The sequence below is a fragment of the Ascaphus truei genome, chromosome 13 (assembly GCF_040206685.1).
Source record: "Ascaphus truei isolate aAscTru1 chromosome 13, aAscTru1.hap1, whole genome shotgun sequence".
Lineage (NCBI taxonomy): Eukaryota > Metazoa > Chordata > Amphibia > Anura > Ascaphidae > Ascaphus > Ascaphus truei.
In genome coordinates this window covers 26654330-26676660 of record NC_134495.1, presented here as the reverse complement: position 1 = coordinate 26676660, position 22331 = coordinate 26654330, and the positions used below count along the sequence as shown (strand labels likewise).

Genomic DNA, 22331 nt, shown 5'->3' with positions numbered 1-22331 from the left:
CCCCCTACACTAAGGCAGGGGCCTCATGGCGGGTGCGAGCCCCCCTTTTCTCCACTGCGGGACTTTCCACATTGCCTCACTTTGCTCCACTCCTCCCATCTGGCAGTGATGTAATAAGGAAGGGAGGTTATATGTATGGAAAGCGCTAGAAGGGGGGCCTATTTCCACGCGGCCCGCCAGAGAGTGAAGATTCCCACCCGTTCTCCCTATGTTTGTATTTAATTGTTATAATGTTACTGTTTAGATGTTGTATTTTATTTTTTAAGAAAAGAAATATAGAATTAAATTAAAATAATGATAATAATTTAAAAAGGGGGGTTTGATACTAATATGTATTTCGTTATAGGTTTTGTCACTGCAGTACGCGGGTGGTGGGCCTGCCAGGCTCGATGAGACTAAGACAGCAATTATAGTTGCAGTGCGCGTGCAAGCAATGGGGGGGAATGATATCACGTGGGCCTGTCGCTCACATGAAACATGCACTGAAGCTGGAGGCAATCTGGAGGTGATGGAGACGCATGGTGGAGGCTTGGCTAGTACGTCACCAGGCTGGTTCACCCTCATTGGCTGAATCACTCACGTGAAGCGGCTATAACGCGGACGTCGTGCAAGAAAACAAATGAATTTTCAAAAATCGCCCTCGTGAACACTCTGCAGCGCTCGCACGCAAGCACTATGGCGGCCTCATTTAGGAACACACATTTGCATTCATGCGCAAGATATCGCGTGCGTGCACGCAGCCACTTTAATCGCAGCCTAAGAGGTATAAGGATACCTCTTATAATGGCGCCCTCGTTGGGGCTGGTTGGAATAATTATGCTACACCTGGTATGGTGAGCAGTGGTAGTCACAAGCCACAGCGATGGCGCTGGTGCTCTTTAGTCATGAGCCACGTAAATGCCATTGGGACTCTGTACTACAAGTGGGACTACAAGTCACGGGCCATGGCAATGCTGTGGGGGTTCTGTACTACAGTCAGCCTGGCAAGTGGTAAAGAAGAGTTGATAAAACTCAGGTTAAAATTTAAATAAAGGTGTGGCCTTGTTTTTCCCCCAAACACAACGTGTCTGTCATTATTTGGGGGTAGGGACAGGTGGGCTCCTAATGCGCCATGTTGATTAAAGTACTGTAGTAACTAGACACAAACACAGGTTAACCAGCAGACTATTCTTTGCATTACAGTACCGATTGAGAAAAAGGATAAATTATATGAATTGCAGTACGGTTGTTCTTGCAAAAAATTATTTTTAAACTAGATTACCGGTTACACACGCATGTTGTCTTACCTCCAGATGTAAGTGTTCAACTGTAAAAAAAAACACAAGCCAGTCTATCAAGACATTTTAGAATTTTGATTGATATACAGTAGCAGAAAAATGCAAAACATTTCATGGAAAAATACTGTAATTCTCAACTTCAGGTATAGTGTCAAAGAAGTGTGGACATCCCACAAGCACCTGGATATACAGTACACAGACTATATCTTTAGCAAACAGTGTGAATGAACTGTATTATTACTTCCTAGATGCAAGTGTATTTTGAAGTACAAATGGGATATTAACAAGTAAAAATATGCTTGCACAAAATTATCCTATAATGCAATATGCACACATAGGACTCTCTATTCAATATGCTGTGAAACCATCTTCTCTTGCTCAGGAAAATGCAAACTCCTTTAAAGTAAACAGATCTGAAATATTCCTGATTTGTCATAACACTTTTAATTCCACATAATCAAAGAAACGTAAATCTGTATCCTGTTCTCAACATTTTAATTGTGTCCCTGAATTGACAAGAATGCTCAGTAACACATTATTATCTGAACAATGTAACATTTATTTAACACAAATATTTAATTTAATTACTTTTTTCATGCATTTAGCATCATTATAAACAACTCAATAATATAATGTATGTATTCAATGGCAAACCATTTTACCTTTGATGGCACAAACTTGAGTCTGTACTTACTGTACAGTTGTATATTTTTTCACATATTAATTAATACATTTGTTACCACTCTCAAATGACAAATGGCAAAACTTCTTGGAAAGTCTTGTTCCGAGCTATTTTAGCCTTAATTATACATCATGTATTACAAGACATACAGCCACATATTAACTAAGCGGTTCTATGCAAAAGACACTGTCTGACACCAGAAGACAGCTTATTACCCATTCAAGTGAGTAGGCTGTAAGTTGTTTTCCAGTGCTGGAAGATGTCTTGTGGAATAGCATAATTCCAAATTGCAGCAAAACAGTTTCAGGCGAGGAGAATCCTGCTTGTGCAGCCAACACAACATAGAAAAACCATGTCTTTAAAATGCAGTTCTCCTCTAAGACAGAGATACAAATTCTTACAGGTTCATAATGAAGTTCTCTATTTAATGTGACAGCTTAGAACAGTGGAAAGACAAAGTTTCAGGTACCATATGAACCTTTCAACGGGTGGTTTCCATATGGGACCTGAAACGTTGTCTCTTCACTGTTCTTGGCTGTCACAATGGTGTATACCATTAGACATTAAACCTCCACCGTTAACATAACCAATAAAGAATATAACTTGTGAGCACATTCACATGTCTCAGACAGGTTTGCAATTCTGCCTTTCAACCATTATCACCTAGCATACAGTGCTTCCACTGCTGCAAGGGATTCTGGGAAATGACATGCAAATGAGCACACAATGTGTCACCTTTTGCCTGGAATATACATTCACATGGAGCCCATTTAAGCAGATGCATTGCCGTTCACACAGCTTTTAAGCACAGCATGGGACTAGCAAAGCAAGTACAAAACTCTCACAGACATGTTTCAACCTTGATGGGTATCATCAGTGTAAGGTTGGTTTATACTTGCTTTGAAAAAATATATATATATTTGGTCTCCCTTCTTTTTCTCTTGAGTTCTACTGTACTGAGCCTATCACCATCCATGCTTGCCCTTTACTTTCCTGCTATTCGTGAGTATAACCATTGGAGGTTACTGATTAACTAAAGACCTACTGGGTTCTGCAATACTGCTCTACAGTATGTTGTTTTTTTGTTTTGTTTTTTTCTCTTTCTCCATTGGTTATACACCCCCACCCCCCTGTTTTTTGGATGCTGATTGTGGAGGAGTTCTGAGTGGAGGAGTATATGTATCAAAATTATTTTCTTTTCCTAATTTTTTTCTGAACCTATCTGTTATTACACTGGGGTTCATCCATTTTCACAACTTTCTAGTGATTTTTCACATTTATCACATTTGCTATATTTTAAACACTTCACATATACAACACATAATATATTTATGTTTCACGATTAATACACTTTTAAAGATTTATTTTAGTTATTCACTACATTAGTGTTGAGTGTCATATGTATTTTCTGTATACCATTTTGCTAAAATATTGGCATTCATGACAATTATGGCCCCAGTTTATTCCTTGCTGTGGACTTTAGGGCCACCACCATCAATGGTCCTTCTACTCCAGTTTTCTACTTGGGAAACAAGCTTCACCACTACATATCCTATATAAGGGTAGCTGGCTTCATTGAGGCCCAAATGTGATTGCAACGGCAGATGTTTTAGGTTTTGATCCTACCAGGGTTTTAAAATAATGGATACTTGTGATAATAATAATAGCATGTTCTTGTATAGGGATGCTAGTTGTACGCAGCGTTTTACAGAGACATTTTGCAGGTACAGGTCCTTGCCCCGTGAAGCTTACAATCTATGTTTTTGGTGCCTGAGCACAGGAAGATAAAGTGACTTGCCCAAGGTCACAAGGAGCCAACACCAGGAATTGAACCAGGCTCCCCTGCTTCAAACTCTCAGTGGCATTCAGTGTCATTACTCACTGAGCCACTCCCCGATCCACTATCCAAGAGGACATTGCATACTTGTCCCTCAATCTTCACCATTATTCATGCTGATGGCCTCAGTAGTCCCAAGGATAAGTTGGAGGTAGAGTGATCTCTTGCTGGTGCCATCCTAAGAGAGCCTTTCTGCTCCCAAGGCCCAGTATGCTCCATCACTGGTTCCCAAATTTGTTTCCCGAGGCATGACGAGAGCGGATTAACTGCTTCACCACTTGAGGAAGATTTTCTCTTTTCCTGCAATGACTGGCATAGTGTCCTTCTTTCCCAGAGCAGAAATCTGGCCTTCTGGTTTTGGAACAAGGCTTTCTCCACGATTTCCTCCCCACCTAGAGTTTTGCTTTTTATGGGATTACAATTGTGCTTCTTCCCGGTGTTCCGCTCTGCTATTCGTATTAGCTACTTCTCCCATCCATTCGCATGGCGTTCATCAATTCCGCCACCTCTTCTGTGGGCTCACCTGCTCAGCCCTTGCTTGGTCATTCTTCTCTTTGCATATGGGGGTCAAAGCCTGCATATGTCCTTCTTCGTTTGACCAGACACCAGCTGCGCTAACTCCCAACCCCCACTGGCTAGTTTCTGCTCTGCTCTTAACAGACCACTCTGCTTCTGGATGGAGCACCATCTGTACCATCCGCTGGTATGCCCTCGAACACAAGAGATGGATGTTCAATATCTGACCATAATCGTCTGGTAATCCCCAATGGTCTGGCACCATTTTGCTAGTTGTCCTAAAATATTGGTATTCATGACATTATGGCCCCAGTTTATTCCTTGCTTTGGACATCAGAACCACCACCATCAATGTTCCTTCTACTCCAGTTTTTTTCTTGGAAACTCAAGCTTCACCACTTCATACCCTGGGTATCACTGGGGATCAAAATGACCAAGCCTTTCAGTGATTGCAACGGCAGATGTTTTAGGTTTCGATCCTACCAGGGCCCAGTAGCACTCCTTTTGACACACACACACACACACAAACTCACACACACACACACACACACACACACACACACACACACACACACACACACACACACACACACACACACACACACACACACATATATATATAGTGTTAGGTTTTGGGGTCTCTTGAGTTTGCTGGGATTCTGTGTGTTTATTAACTTTTTTCCAGCTGATCTCAGATGTTTGTAGGCTAGTGCCCCCCATGCCCCCCAGGGTTTAAGCTTGCCCCTCCCCACTTTCCTAGGTATCAGGTCTTTCAGGTCTTTTTCATGTTAGTGGGTTTGGACAGATCCACTGTGATCATTCTCCCCCCAAATATAGAAGTAAATGAGAATTTTAATCAGGTAGTGTTAGGACCTTCTAATGGTCATGCCTTGATGTGGCTTGCAGGCTTTTAACACTTTGACCAAAGGGTTTAACTAAATTACCTTTTTCAAGAGAATATACAGTATAGGAATTTTACTGTGTATTTTTGTCATATTGGATGTAGCATTTGGCTTTTCAGTCTTTTGTTGTCCATATTATATGGGTATGAAATACCACTGTGCCAATCAATGGGTAGAGGCTGTGTGGATAGCAGCAAAGGGGGGTTTATCCCCTTAATTACTATAGTGTTTACTAACTGTTAGGTGATTAAGGGGTTAAGGGCCATTAGTTTGTATTTTTTATTATACCTTTTTAGCCCATGGAGGACATGGACTTGGAGGGCGGTGATTTGGCCGGCATTCATCCTGGCAGGGGTAAGTAGAAGTTTTATTTACTTTATGCTGGCTGCATAATGTTTTATTTTGAACAGGCAAATGAGCTATTATCCATATCTGGATAATTGCAATTTTGTCCATTACTGTACTGTATGTGTTGTTGTTGTTTTTTTAAATTTTATTGGGGGTAGATGGATTGGGTGAAGGGGGTAGTTGCTCGAACTAGATGGACGTATGTCTTTTTTCAACCTCATCTACTTTGTAACTATGTAACCCTGACATACTCCTGGGAGGCCTAACCACCCTCCATGGGGCAATAACCCAGTTCACCCACCCCCCTTCCCAATACCCCCCAAACAAAACTACCTCCCCTCTATATTATTGTCCAATAGCATGATTATTTTGCATGTTTTATGTGTTTTTATTGGTCATTAGGAAGTGATTGTTTCTTGGTTTTATAGTTGGGCATAGGCCCTCTATTGAATTCATCTGTTGGTGCCCCTAATGATGTGGAGGATGGCCTTCATCCCAGCAGGAGTAAGCAGTACTTTTATTTATTTAAGGTCTACATTGATTGCCAATGTGGCTATCTATGCCCCCTTTAAGGGCCTAGGTAGCCACAGTGACAATCAATACATGTCATGGCCTACTGTATGTACAGTAACTATGTAATTAATCTCAATTGAAGTAATTGGAAGTTATTTATTGGGAGTAAGTTTCCCAACAGCAAATCTCAAGCAAAATTAATGCAAAGGAAATACACTAGATTTACCAAAGAGAAAAACTGTATTAGTTTTAATGGTAAAGGTGTTTGTAGATTAAATTAGTGCTTCTTTTTATGGCACCAATTTGCAAATGGGAGACTTTAATAAATTATCCCCATTAAATTCTAATTTGGATATTATGAGACCAGCACAATTTCATGAAATTGCCCTATTTGGTGCTAATGTATCAAAATCTGTTGCAACAAAACCAGGGTAAGCACGCAAGAAAAAAAAACTGCAACAAATGGCTCAAAGCCAAACATTATATAGTATAGTTTCATATGTGACCTTTTTCTTTTTAAATAAGTTGCCATTTTTTTTAATTTGCCATAACGACAGTATTTTTACTTAATCATAATTGAATACCCTGCTTATTGTTTTGTATTGTTTTATTATTGATAGAGTGCATCATTCCCATTTGTGTTATTCTTTTCCTCTTGCAGATATATTTTTATCAAGCTCTTCCCAAGAGACACCTCCTTGAATGTATAAAGGGTGAAACACAGCTTCTCTTGCTTAAGAAGATTGGAAATAAAACTACTGTAGGGCTTACTTTTTCCATCTGGTGAGTTTATTATCTCTCATATCTTTAAATAAGTAACATCTTTCTATAGTATCTTGTCTGTTACTTAAAGTACAGGATATTCCTCTCTCAGTAAAACTGGTTACTGGAAACTGTACTTACACATTTAGGCATTATTATTCCTGCTGGGGTGCTAGTTTGGGAAATAGCAAGTTTAGCCCTGCTGCTTCCATGGCTGATTCAAAACAAAGGCCACTTCTCCCTCGGATGCATTGTGTATGTCCAATTGCAACACGCCATTGGGAGTAATAAATGGCTATTCTGATACAGTGGCATATGACTCTCTCCCTATGTCATGTATGTGTGTATTATTCTCTCTCTCTCTCTCTCTGTCTCTCTCTCTCTCTCTCTCTCTCTCTCTCTCTCTCTCTCTCTCTCTCTCTCTCTCTCTCTCTCTCTCTCTCAGATTTGCACATGATTAAAAAAGAGATCGGTAGGAATGTAACTATCTGAAAAGGTCAGCTCAGATTATAAACATATCACAACTGTATATATTACATAAACAATTCTCCATCAGTGTGATGTCTGATGGAATTAAAGGGAATACTACAGTATATGAATGTGTGCCACCATAACATGTTTATACTGTACATTGCAATATAATATTGTGTTGAGAAGCTTGTCCCTTAACAGCTCCAAGAACTACTCCATACTGTATATAGCTTAATGACATAGATCACATAACACATTAATGTAAAGGATGAAAATGAAATTGATGGTCCAAGCATCAACTTAATAGAATAAATCGCATCTGTAACCACGGATACGTATCTTCTTAAATATTAAGTTTTGATGCCCATTTATCTACGGTTCGACATAAGTGTGACATACTATATACAGTATGCTTAGGTACTGTAATGCTATTTGTGTCATTTTAGCATTTTATTCAAATAACTTTATGTAATTTATCTGCAGTACATTTCAGTGCCGCTTAAGATATTTATTAGGGTTAGGGTTAGCTGTCACTTTTGCCGTTGCATCAATCCTAATATTTCTGCTTAGTGCTTAATAAATGTATTTTAATGTGTATGCACCAATTTTCAACTGTACTAGCTCTTTTTTGTGTGCTTATTTTCTGTTTCAGCAGATTTCATTGACTGTTCAGACACTTTGGAAAGATGACGTTTGATGACTCCTACGTCAGCAGTCAGATAGCATTTCTGGGCTTGTATTGTACTGTATGTTCTCCAGTCAAACTCATCGCTCATAGAAAAACAGAGTGACATACTGTATAGTTTTGAGTGTTAGAATCAGGAAAAAGAGGACATAAGAAACTGCAAAACATTTTGTTCTGCTTATTTTAGTAGCAGGGGTCATTTAGTAATAGGAAAATGAGAGAGGGTTGAATGATGCAATACGAAAACAGATGCAGTTTTATTGCTGCCTTGAAGTTGTGCATGTATGATATCGTACTCCATGTATGTCATATAGGTCTCATTTTCATGTGTTTCCTGTAAACAGAGGAGCTCAGCAGTGTTTTGAAAACTTTGTACATACTGTTCATGTACAGTAAGAAGAACTGTCTTGTTGGTCTAATTGAATCAGAGCTTGCAAAGATCTCCAGCTCTCTTGGACTGAACCAGCTACTACATCTTTCCATAATATCAGTAAGCAAATCAAGAATCATATGAAGAAATACAGAGACTCAACTAGAAATGGGAGGAATACTATAGATTTGAATCTGAGATGACAGGCCTGGGCCTATTGTGTCTTCCCTCTTTGTTAGTTTCTCTTCCTTCTCAATTGAGAGTTAAAAAAAAATAGGAACAAGACTGTCAGATCATCATGGAGAATCAAACCGCTTTGACAGAATTCCTTATCTTAGGCTTTGAATTACACGAGAATCTGAGGATTTTGGTTGTAACAGCGTTCTCTGTTATTTACATTATCACCATTTTCAACAATGCTGTGATAATATTTGTCATCAAGGCAGAAAGGGCTCTTCACACAGCAATGTACTTTTTCCTGGTCAATTTATCCTTCTTAGAAATATGTTATGTTACAGTAATTTTCCCCACAATGCTGAAGGTGCTGCTAATGCAAACTACATCTCTATCATTTACAGCTTGCATGACTCAGTTATACTTCTTTCTTTCGCTGGCTTGCATTGAGACTTTCTTGTTGGCCACTATGGCATTTGATCGGTATATGGCTATCTGTCAACCACTAAGATATTCTGCCATCATGAACAATAATGCCTGTCTGAAATTGGCATCTGGTTCATGGATTGCTGGGTTTATGGCTCCTATTGTGCCAACAGTAATGACATGCAAGCTGATCTTCTGTGGTTCCAATAAAGTTGATCATTTTTTCTGTGATTTGGCTCCTCTCTTGAGATTGTCCTGTAATGACAATGGTAACGCTGAACTTGTGAGTTCCATCTTTGCTGCAGCTGTGTTACTGAGCTCCTGCTGTGTAACTATCCTCTCCTACGTCCGGATAACTTGCACTGTCTGTAAGATGTCAACCTCCAAGAACTTGCAGAAACATTTCACTACCTGCTCTTCCCACCTCATTGTGGTGGTGATCTTTTATTTTACAGGTCTTTTCAGCTATGTTTTCCTCAATGTGTGTCCTTCTTTAAATCTGAGAAAGGAGGTTTCACTTTTATATAGTGTGGGGACTCCATTCATTAATCCGTTTATATACACCCTGAGAAACAAAGATGTGAAAGTGGCCATGAAAAAAATACTCTTAGTTATTTTCCTTGTTAAGCAAGGCTAGATGTTTTCTCAAATTCTTTCCAATGACCTCCGCAGCAGAGAATACAGGTCTAAGGAAGGACAAAGACTTTAGCTGCATTACTGTCCACGACTACAGCTCTTAAAAAGACTGAGAAGTGGCTAAAGACCTATTGAGTATGATGAAAATTGGGGTAATCAAAAGGTGATGATACATCAACTTCAATTCAAGTGGAGGGATGATGCTTCAAGATCTGTTGTCTATCCTTCTTCTCATAATATTGGGTAGGGAAACAAAAGACACACGTTGCTGCTGTTTTAGGAAGGGATATTAAAGACGTGCAGTGGTATAAATGTGTCCTTGTCAGTGGCTTCAAGAAAGGATAAATAATGCTAAAAGTTATATTTATTTTTATACATTATATATAAACTGGTTAAGTGAAATTGACAAAAACAAGATACTGTAGCAAACGGCTGTAGTGAGTGTGTAACGTCTCCTGTGCCTGTTCTATTCTTTTATTAAAGAAAAAATGTACAATTTTGCTTGTATTTCTATTTAAAAAGCCAAAATGTGTAATATTGGTTTACAAAGACGTTATAGATTTTTACAGGCACAATAGATATCTTCCAAAAAAAAGGTTGGAAGTCTTGTTAGAAAGGAAAGGCATACAGGGATATACCAAATAAGTAAACATGGGAAGGATGTTGAGCCAGGGAGTAATCCAATTGCCAATTATTGGAGTCAGGAAGGCATTTATTTTTCCCCTTATGAGTAATCATTGAATGATATGTCACTGATATGACACACACACACACACACACACACACACACACACACACACACACACACACACACACACACACACACACACACACACACACACACACACACACACACACACACACACACTGCTACACCCATAAACACTACTGCTGCTACTGCTGACACTGCCACACACACACACACACACACTGCTACTGCTACACCCATAAACACTACTGCTGCTGCTGCTACTGCTGACACACACACAGAGAAACTGCAGCCACAAACAAACTGCAGACAGCCACTTAATTTGCAGCCACACACTCTCTCTCTCCTTCCCCAATTCAACTAAGTCTGGCAGCTGTGTTCACAGAGAGAGGGGGATGAGTCACTGCCTTCTGCTTCTTCCTGGCCAATCCCCTGCCCTGTCTCAGAGCTGTTCTAAAAGCTGATTGGCTGGAAACAAACACATTGCAGTCTGCAAAAATGCTGGGCATTACTGATTGGATAATGCCCGGAATTTTAACCAATCAGAGAGCAGGGATTTCAATAATGCCTGGAATTTTACAGCTTTAGCCTATAATGTACTATTATTAAGTTTTCTGTGCGGTAGCACCGGATCAGCTTTATCCTAAATTCTGTACTATAATGCACTCATTTCTTTCACCATAAAGGGAAGCACACCTTGATACCACATAAACCTTATGCACTATTTAATAAAGGCCCATATTTACTAAGCAGTCACCTGCCATAAGATACCTTGCAGCCCTGACAGACATATAGACTTGAATGGGCTGCATGGTGTTTTCCAATGCCAAAAAGTGCAGGGTAGCTGCTTAGTAATTATGGCCCTAAATCCAGGATGTAAAAACTGGATTAAAACATCTTTTACAGAATGACTATCATTAACCCAAATAGGATAAAGTTAACATTGGCAGTTCTATAATCTGTTCTATTGTTTATGTTTTAGTAGTCGTTGGACTTAGGTTGGACAAGAACTGTATAACTATTTGTAAAACCTTTTGTAATGCTGGTTCGTACAGTAACTGTTTGTAATGTTATAACTTTAGATTATGGAGTTTTTTTTAAATTCATTTCTCTCTTATCCTGTGACTTGTTTCAGTGATCTCTTACTTACGTAAGTTTGACTTCTCACAGAAAGGACTTATGTGAATTGAATGACATAATTATTGGGTTTTAAAACAGGATATGTCCGACACCAGAATAATAATCTTAATTCTGTATGTTTATAGGGGATTCTTTACCACTATATTAAAATGTTCATTTCCAGATGTAGCCAGACTGAGTTTTTTTTTAAACCGTGGCATACAAAGCAAAACACTGTGGACAGTTCATCATTTCTGAATGAGACCACCCAAAGTGAGGATTCTCATCAGCAACAAGACTTAGGGGCCTATGCCATAAGCTTCGATAAGCCACTTATCGAGGCCTTTTAACCAAAAAGGCAATCTGCTATTCAGTAAGCCTAAGTGACCGATAAAAACCTTTATCTGCATTTTTTTTTCTCCAAAAAAAAAAAATTGCCAGGCAAGCCGATATAAGCTAATTATCGTCAGGTTCTTACATGTGTGCAATTCTAGTAACCTCGAATAGGTTATCTTAGCTAATCAAAGCTCAGGAAAAGTTGGCGTGATGGTGGTGAGAACCTGCCGATAAGGCGGTGAGAGAGGACTTAGAAAAAAAAAAATACTTTTTATTTGCATCAGATTCATGCCGGGAGTCTCCGGAGCTGAAACCCATTAATGTCAGCACTGGAGGCCGCTAACGGCTAACCGCTAAGGCAATGAAGAGGTTAGCTACCACTGCATGTTTATTATGGGTAGTGGGGGTGGGTGAAGGTGGTATTTGGACCTTGGTGGGTGTTGCAAGTGGAGTTAACCCCTTCATTACCCTAGTGATTAATAGTGCTAAGGAAATGAAAGGGTTAACCCCTCCTGCTACCCACCTGGTAGGTATACACACCCACCAAGGGCCAAATGCAAACTTCACCCATCCGCGCTACACGCAATAAAACACAACAACCCTACTATCCACCTCCTCTACCCCCCAAAAAACCTACCCCCCATTATAAAATCAAATATTAGCAAGCCTGCATTAATAAAGTAAATACAATTTTCAACTTACACCTGCCATCATGAAGGGCGCCCTCGTTAGCATACTCCTGGTCCATGTCCTCCAGCAAGAATACAAGAAACAATACAATCTAATGGCCCCTAACCCCTTAACCACGATAGCAGTTAATAACCACTATTGTAATTAAAGGGTTAACCCCCATCCCCCGGGAGGCCTAACCACCCACCCAGACCCACTATACTCAACCTGTACCCATTGATTAGCAAGTGCTATATCATACCCATATAATATGGGCATTATGAGCCACTATATCACTTAATGGTCAACCTAATAAAAATAATTAAGGCCAAAAGTCTACAATAATCAAAGAAATACTCAAGCACCTAAACACCCAACAATAAAAGAACTAAAAAGCTTCAACTACACATCAATTACAATAATCTACAGTATCACTAAAACAGCAAAAGAATTACAATTATGTTATTCCAAAACATAAGAATACAAATAAATAAACATCTATCCAACCAATCAATTAAATAAATAAACCCAGTCACTATTTTTACTGTATTAGGTTGACCATTGATTGATATAGTGGCTTACCATGCGTATATTATATAGGTATGATATACCACTGTGCCATTGAGTGATATAGTGTCTTACCATGCCTATATTATATACTGTAGGTATGATACCACTGTGCCAATCAATGGGTACAAGATGGGTATCGTGGTCCCAGGGTCGGTGGTTAGGCCTCCCGGGTGGGTAGAGGTTGAGTGTGGGTAAACCCCTTAATTATTATAGCGGTTATTAACCACTAAGTTGAGTAAGGGTTTAGGGTCCATTAGATTGTATTTTTTCTTGTGTTCTTGCTGGCATCGGAGGACATGGACCTGCAGTATGCTGACAATGACACCCTTCATAATGGCAGGGGTAATTGAACGTTTTATATACTTTATTAATGCTGGCTGGCGAATGTATGATTTTATAATGGGCAAATGCACTATTATCCATATTGGTGTAGCCAGGTCCCCCTTTGTGAGTAATTACCTCCATGCGGTTGGAAGAGTTGCGGCCGGTTGCTGGGGGTGTGCGGGGGCACGTGCACGTGTCGCAGGAGCTCCGTGGGAGGGGGCATGCGGTGACAAGATGCGGTGTGTGCGGGGACAGCAATCGCGTCGCTGGGGGCTCTGGTGGTTGCGGAAGGAGCCACCATTTTGTGGAAGCTTGCACATGCGCAGATGAGCAGCGGCAGCCATTCTATGTTGTGCAGGCGCAGTGGAAAAGCGTGCGAACACAGGCAGAGGTAGGGGACAGAGGGTCCATGCAGAGAAAGAGGCAAAAAGCCTCTGCACTAGGCCAGCAAATACCCCCTAGGACCAAGATAGGCCCTGAGTCAATCTAGATTGGGGCTGCTACAGGGACAGGCCCTATTATAGGGAACAGATCTCTGTAGTATATATAGCTAGGGACACAGCAGACGCTGAACTCCCTGAAGAGAGGTCTGGGACCAGGCCTCACCAAAGAGACTAAAGAGACACTACCTGGGAGGAATCACCCTGACGACGTCGGTGTAGGAGTGAGTATCTGCGGATCCTTTGCGAAGTCTCATCAGACCAGGTGCTGCCGTGCCTGGCAGGTAAAAGTCAACAAGTGCACCAACATACCGGTATATACCCAGGCACTGATCACGTCTATAAGGGTTGGTTCTTTGGGGACACTGTGGGACTAGTGACCAAGGGATTAAACATTACTGTGGGACTCTTGGGAACTCTGTGTGAGATATGCAATATTGGACACGGTGTGCGACACGGTTTTGGGTAATATCTCTGCGCACATATATATTCTTAACCATAAGGGAGAGTCCTCCTTTTGCATATGCTATTCATTTACTGTAAAGGTTCCGTTAGTTTTATACAGTGTGTGTGTAATTATTGTGTACTGTGAGGGGCTGCTTCTGCTCTCCAGGGATCCCTCATAGGTGGAGGCGCTGCACCAGAGTAAGTATACACCCCAGGCTCTTCGTGGCAGAGGCTCAGGCTCCTGGAGCCAATAGGTATAAGAGCAGCACTAGTAGTTTCCTGTTTTCTGGGGGAAACATGGTTACATCTGGATAATAGTCATTTTGCCCATTACTGTGCTGCATGTGTTTGGCACGGTTGTTGGGAGTAGAAGAGGTGGTTAGTAGGGTTAATGTGTTTATTTTTGTTTCTTGGGGGTAGAAGGATTGGGTGAAGGGGGTAGTAGCCCCAAGGATGGATGTTTAGGCCTTCCGGGGGGGTAACGGGACTGGTTAACCCCTTCATTACTATAGCCGTTCCCACCACTATGGTAGTGAAGGGGTTAACTCCCCTTCAGTCAGCGCAGTGCCTTCAGCCCATGAGAATCCTGGTGCAGCCAGAATGAACCTAGGGGCACTCTTCTTAGGTTGTTCTCTCATCTAGAATCACCTCTGAGATGATATAACTGGGCTTTATTTGGTTCATTACAATATTACAGGCATCATTCCCTGTAGGCATGTACCCAGGGAAATGGAATAGGATGGTCGGGCCGTAGTCTTCTCAATGATGCCTCAAGACACTACCCCCGCACCTCTTCTTGGTTATAATAGCACCGGGTGGGCCATAGTCTCCTCGGTGAAGTCTCAAAGCACTACCCCCACACCTCTTCTTGGTTATAATAGCACGGTCAGGCCATAGTCTTCTCGGGGAAGCCTCAAGACACTATCCCTGCACCTCTTCTTAGTTATGACACAGTTCTTACACATACTACATGTGCATGTACTTGAATAGGAGGGGTTCATGGGAAAGCTCCATTTTGGCCGGGGAGCCCGGTCCTTAAGATCCCATAGGGTTCCCTTATAGACACTACACACCCATGGGCCCTCTGACTTGGCATAATAGGTGAATTCCTTCTGTTCTCACTTGCTGTAAAAGCCTGTCCTGATGCTATCTCAGCAGCGCCTCCATTTGTAGCAACCTTTCCCCCTCCCTAAGTGAGATTATGTCGCTACCAATTGTATTCTGGTGCTGGTGCATACCTGTGAGGTGGAACAGAAGGCCTGTGATCTCCGCAATGGTATGGGTTAGACATCAGGACAGGCTATCAGGGATGGTTCTTAAGTCAGCGCAGCGCCTCCAGCCCATGAAGTTCCTGGGGCAGCCAGGATGAACCTCAGGGGCACTCTTCTAATGTTGTTCTCTCATCATGCATCACCTCCGAGATGATATAACTGGGCATTATTTGGTTCAGTACAATATTACAGGCATCATTCCCATAAGGCAATGAGGCCCTTAGCAGCCCTCCTCATCATAACTTGCCCCCTAAAAGGGCAAGGCCTCCGCCTACTCCCTTCCCAGGAGAGGCTAACTGCTGCATCCTCATAGCAGGGAGGGCAGCACCAAACAAACTCCCAGAAACACTATCTCTAACCCAAAGAGAAAAAAACCCTCCTTCAAAGGAGAGTGGCTTGTAAGCAGTCTCCTATCAATCATAGGCCCCCCTTGTAATACCTGGCTACTCCTGAACTTTATTAGGTAACACACACATAACACTACAACCAGGCCATGCAGGATTTGCTCCCAAACACTGCCCACTCTTTACTGGGACTTAAAGTGCTAGAGGGGCCAGAGAATTAGTAGCCTAAGGGATCTTGGCTACACATCTTTATAAAAGTCTCTGTTATACAATTTCTTTGAAATATCCTAACTACTTACCATTAACCGTAAGCTTATTATATAAACTCTGGCTAGGACCTCCAGCCACAGAGAACAGTTTAGATTTGTAGGTCCTGCCCTGAACACATGTGCACCTTAAATTTAAATAAATAATGAGACAAACCTGTAATTATATAGAAAATGGTGTAATAAAGTGTGTGCCGAGCATGCGCATTTTAAGTGAAACTTCTTTGCCTTTTGTCACTGTTTTGTCACAGAAATTGTATTTGTGATGGTGTTGTTCTCAATGAAAAATCAAAACACAATTTCAGTGACAAAACACAAAAAAGTATGACTTAGAATGAGCGTGCTTGGCAAACCGCCCCTGTTTTAGCTATTTGCACTTCTATATTTATACTAACTGTGAATTCCTTGTGTGTGTGTGTCTGTCTGTCTATGTGTGTCTCTGTGTGTGTGTGTCTCTGTGTGTGTGTGTCTGTGTGTGCCTGTGGGTGTGTGTCTATATGTGTGTGTGTGTGTCTGCGTGATTCTCAATGTTTTTGTGTATGGGTCTCTCTATGTGTGTCTGTGTGTGTGTGTCTCTATGTGTGTGTGTCTCTCTATGAGTGTGTGCCTCTCTATGTTTGTGTGTCTGTCAGTGTGTTTGTCTGTGTGTATCTCTGTGTGTATGTGTGTGTGTCTCTTTCTCTCTGTGTGTCCCTATGCTGCTATTGTGGGGTCCTCTGCGCATGCGTGCCAAGCGCATGAGGCCTGTGCACATGTATGCCATGTGCGCCGAGCACGAGGTATCTGCGCATGCGTGTCAAGTGTCGGAGGCCTGTGCGCATTTGCGCCATGTGCGCTGGGGGAGTGAGGCCTGTGCGCATGCACAACATGCGTGTGGAGAGCAGGAGGCCTCTGTGAATGCGCTCTATGCGCGGGAAGCCTCTGTGGATGCACACCAAGCGCGGGAGGCATCTACAAATGCGCGCCAAGCACGGGAGGCCTCTGCGCATGCGTGCCTGGCTGCCAACACCGACATCGCCGACGGCCTCTTCTGCCAGCAGTGACGTCACTTCTGTCACCATGTAGGCGATTTATTCCAACAGAAATTTTTGTTTGGTACAGTAGGTGCCATCAAAGAAGTTTCACTTAAAAAACTCATCGCCAACTTCAGCCTTACTGGCCTTAAGGTAAATGACGATAGATAAATAGATAAATGAATAAATAAATAAAGCTTTACTCTGCCTTATGACCAAGAGTTTGAACTTAACACACCAGACTTTAACATCTGACCTATAACTCCCAGCCAATTGTTAACTTATAACCATCAAAACATGACATATACTGAAGCTGTAACAAACAAGAAATGATTTTATTTAATGCATATATATATATATATATATATATATATATATATATATATATATATATATATATATATATATATATATATATATAAACCCTGTCTTCCCATAAGAGAAGGCACAAAAGCAGCAACACTCAGATAAAGCAAAAAGACATGTATTAGCAGTTACAAAACAACACACTATAAACCCTTTGGGTTTATAGTGTGCTGTTTTGTAACTGCTAATACATGTCTTTTTGCTTTATCTGAGTGTTGCTGCTTTTGTGCCTTCTCTTATGGGAAGACAGGGTTTCTATATTGATTTCTATGGAGCATGCACCTTGACTTTACATTTGTTGCTTGGAGTGCTGGCTGCTGCTTTTTGTTATATATATATATATATATATATATATATATATATATATATATATATATATATTCTGTATTGTTCTATTGTACAAGCAGAGACAACATAATTTGCCATAACAACAGTATTTTCACTTAATCATAATTGAATACTCTGCGTATTGTGTTGTATTGTTTTATTATTGAGAAAGTGCATCATTCCCATTTGTGTTATTGTTTTCCTCTTGCAGATATTTTTTTTATCTAGCTCTTCCCAAGAGAGACCTTCTCCAATGTATAAAGGGTGAAACACAGCTTCTCTTGCTTAAGAAGATTGGATATAAAACTACTGTATGGTACAGTATATAGGCTTACTCTTTCCATCTGGTGAGCTTATTATCTCTCGTATCGTTAAATAAGTAATATCTTTGTATAGTATCTTGTCTGATACTTAAAGTACAGGATATTCCTCTTTCAGTAAAACTGGTTACTGCAAACTGTACTTACATATGTAGGCATTATTATTCCTGCTGGGGTGCTAGTTTGGGAAATAGCAAGTTCAGCCCTGCTGCTTCACGGCTGATTCAAAACAAAGGCCACTTCTCCCTCTGATGCGTTGTGTATGTCCATTTGCAACACACCATTGGGAGTAATAAATGGCTGTTCTGATACAGTGGCATATTACTCTCTCCCTATGTCATGTATGTGTGTTTTATTCATATATTTTCTCTCTGTCTCTCTCTCTGTCTCTGTCTCTCTCTCTCTCTCTCTCTCTCTCTCTCTCTCTCTCTCTCTCTCTCTCTCTCTCTCTCTCTCTCTCTCTCTCTCTCTCTCTTTCTCTCTCTCTCTCTCTCTCTCTCTCTCTCCTCTCTCCACAGGATTAAAAAAAAGAGATCAGTAGGAATTAAATCTAAAAAAGTGAGCTCAAATAATAAACATATCACTATATAGTACATTAAAAATGCACCATCAGTGTGACATCTGAGGAAATCAAAGGGAATACTGCAATGTGCATGATTGCTGTGGTCTTTCGTCTAAATTTAGCATAGGTTGAACTTGATGGAAGTACAGTAAGTCTTTTTACACCTAATTTACTATGTAACTTTGTAACTATATGTAGGGCTTAAGGTTTAGATATTAGTATTTGCATCAAAAGAAGAAAGTCAGTGTTTCATTGTAAATGTAACTGTAATAAGTAAACTACCACATAAAAACAATTTCCATTTATATCAATTTACCCTGGGGATTGCCCTGTAATGCAATGCAAAGTGTTATTTTATATGAATGTGTGCCACCATACCATTTTTACAGTATACTGTACATTGGAATATAATATTGTGTTGGAAAGCTTGTCTCTTAGCTCCAAGAACCACTGTATAGCTTAATGACATAGATCACAATACAAATGAAACATCATCTTAATAGAATAAATCCCATCTGCAACCACGGATACGTATCTTCTTAAAAGTTAAGTGTTGATGCCCATTTATCCACAGTACGACATAAGAGTGGCATACTATATACAGTATGCTTAGGCACTGTAATGCTAATTCTGCTTAATGCTTAGTACATGTATTTTAATGTGTATGCACCAATTTTCAACTGTAGCTATTTCTTTTTTTTGCTTATTTTCTGTTTCAGCAGATTTCATTGACTGTTCAGAAAACTTTAGAAAGATGACTATTGATGAATCCGAAATCAGCAGTCAAGTAGCATTTCTATGCTTGTGCTGTATTTTCTCCAGTCAACCTCTCATCACTCGTAGTAAAACATAATTTAGTAATAGGAATATAAGTGAGATTTGAATGTTGCAATACGAAAACAGATGCCGTTTTATTACTGCCTTGAATTTGTGCATGTATGATATCGGTCTCCATATCTGTCATATAGGTCTCATTTTAGAGTGTTCCTTGTAAACAGTGGTGTTCAGCAGTGTTTTAAAAACGATGTACATAGGGTTCATGTAAGAAGAACTGTCTTGTTGATCTAATTATATCAGAGCTGGCAAAAGATCTCCAGCTCTCTAGAACTGAACCAGCTACTACATCTTTTCACTATATCAGTAATCAAATCAAGAATCATATGAAGAAATTCAGAGACTCAACTAGAAATAGGACGAATACTATACTGTAGATTTAGAATCTGAGATCACTGTCTGGGCCTATTGTGTCTTCCCTCTGTGTTAGTTTCTCTCACTTCTCAATTTAGAGTTAAAAAAAATAGGAAGAAGACTGTCAGATCATCATGGAGAATCAAACCGCTTTGACAGAATTCCTTATCTTAGGCTTTGAATTACACGAGAATCTGAGGATTTTAGTTGTAACAGCGTTCTCTGTTATTTACATTATCACCATTTTCAACAATGCTGTGATAATTATTGTCATCAAGGCAGAAAGGGCTCTTCACACAGCAATGTACTTTTTCCTGGTCAATTTATCCTTCTTAGAAATATGTTATGTTACAGTAATTTTCCCCACAATGCTGAAGGCGCTGCTAATGCAAACTACATCTCTATCATTTACAGCTTGCATGACTCAGTTATACTTCTTTCTTTCGCTGGCTTGCACTGAGAATTTTTTCTTGGCCTCTATGGCATTTGATCGGTATATGGCTATCTGTCAACCACTAAGATATTCTGCCATCATGAACAATAATGCCTGTCTGAAATTGGCATCTGGTTCATGGATTGCTGGGTTTATGGCTCCTATTGTCCCAACAGTAATGACATGCAAGCTGATCTTCTGTGGTTCCAATAAAGTTGATCATTTTTTCTGTGATTTGGCTCCTCTCTTGAGATTGTCCTGTAATGACAATGGTAACACTGAACTTGTGAGTTCCATCTTTGCGGCAGCTGTGTTACTGAGCTCCTGCTGTGTAACCATCCTCTCCTACGTCCGGATAACTTGCACAGTCTGTTAGATGTCAACCTCCAAGAACTTGCAGAAACATTTCGCTACCTGCTCTTCCCACCTCATCGTGGTGGTGATCTTTTATTTTACAGGTCTTTTCAGCTATGTTTTCCTCAATGTATGTCCTTCTTTAAATTTGAGAAAGGAGGTTTCACTTCTATATTGTGTCGGGACTCCATTAATCAATCCGTTTATATACACCCTGAGAAACAAAGATGTGAAAGTGGCCATGAAAAAAATACTCTTATTTATTTTCCTTGTTAAGCAAGGGTAGATGTTTTCTCAAGTTGCTTGATGTGTTTCCAATGACCTCCGCAGCAGAGAATACAGGTCTAAAGAAGGACAGAGAATTTAGCTGCATTACTGTCCACGACTACAGCTGTTAAAAAGACTGAGAAGTGGCTTAAGACCTATTGAGTATGATGAAAATTGGGGTAATCCAAAGGTGATGATACATCAACTTCAACTCAAGTGGAGGGATGATGCTTCAAGATCTGTTCTCTATCCTTCTTCTCATAATATTGGGTAGGGAAACAAGAGACAAACGTTGCTGCTGTTTGAGGAAGGGATATTAAAGATGTGCAGTGGTATAAATGTGTCCTGGTCAATGGCTTCAAAAAAGGATACTGAAGATTTATATAGAGAGTTCCAGATATTTAAGGAAAGCTTTTGACTGCAAAATAATGTTAAAAGTTGTATTTTTTTTATACAGTATATACAGTATAAACTGGTGAAGTGAAATTGACAAAAACAAGATACTGTAGAAAACGTCTGTAGTGAGTGTGTAACGTCTCCTGTGCCTGTTCTATTATTTTATTAAAGAAAAAAAGTACAATTTTGCTCGTACTGTATTTCTATTTAAAAAGCCAAAATGTTTCATATTGGTTGACAAAGATGTTATAGATTTTTACAGACACCATAGATATCTTAAAGAATCTTGTTAGAAAGGAAAGAACAAGAAAAAGATTGGTGTAAATAGCGCTATAAGATAATGCAATAACAATACAGTGTATGTGATAAATAATATGTGACCCTGCACAGAATCAAAAATTATTAATAATACAATAATTAAACTAGGCTGCCAGGTGGTACTAACTCCAAGACACAGTTAGTGAAACAAAACACAAAATAAACAATACAAACCGGCGCTGATACAGTCCAAAGGTGAATATTAAAGTCCAATGGTATTAAAGTCTCTAATGGTGGATATCTGTTTGTATGACTTTCCTGCTTTTCCTCAGAGTGTTACTCCATACATGCAGAAAAGAGACAAAGAAAACACATCATAGTGCAAAAACGCAATGTTGTAACATGCAGGACAAACAAGACAAGACAAACACTACATAGAACAAGCAAGGCTGACTAATATTAAAGAGTTGATTTATTACACACAATAAAAAGCTGTAGCAGATGTGGGATCCGGTGTGTTAAAACCAGAGTCCTACTTACAGAACTGCCACAGATCATAAGCAGAGGTATGGGTGGACGGTGACCGGCTGCAGCTCCGTCCGAGCACGTGACATCCAGGGGTCTCCTTCGCTCTGCGACCGGAAGTACGTCGCTCCAGGCGACTCTGTAGCTCTCCAGGGACTGTCAATCAGCCTGCCGCCGGAAACATGTCACTGGAACAACTCGCAGCTGCTGAGACACACACAGAGGCTG

At 40.3% G+C, this 22331-nt stretch overlaps 2 protein-coding genes across 2 annotated transcripts; both read left to right on the top strand.

Annotated features, from left to right (window-relative positions):
• The first annotated feature begins 8661 nt into the window (after positions 1-8661).
• On the top strand, positions 8662-9600 carry LOC142464613 (olfactory receptor 6F1-like). The gene has a single exon (XM_075567983.1). It carries the CDS (start codon positions 8662-8664, stop codon positions 9598-9600), a length of 939 nt encoding a protein of 312 aa, XP_075424098.1.
• A 10404-nt stretch (positions 9601-20004) lies between these two features.
• LOC142464612 (olfactory receptor 6F1-like) lies at positions 20005-20679 on the top strand. The gene has a single exon (XM_075567982.1). The coding sequence runs from the start codon at positions 20005-20007 to the stop codon at positions 20677-20679; it is 675 nt and encodes a 224-aa protein (XP_075424097.1).
• The last annotated feature ends 1652 nt before the right edge of the window (positions 20680-22331 follow it).

What these genes read in the sequence shown, in the direction of transcription:
- LOC142464612 (XM_075567982.1), top strand. Translation starts at nt 20,005, where the DNA reads ATGGAGAATCAAACCGCTTTGACAGAATTCCTTATCTTAGGCTTTGAA.
- LOC142464613 (XM_075567983.1), top strand. Translation starts at nt 8,662, where the DNA reads ATGGAGAATCAAACCGCTTTGACAGAATTCCTTATCTTAGGCTTTGAA.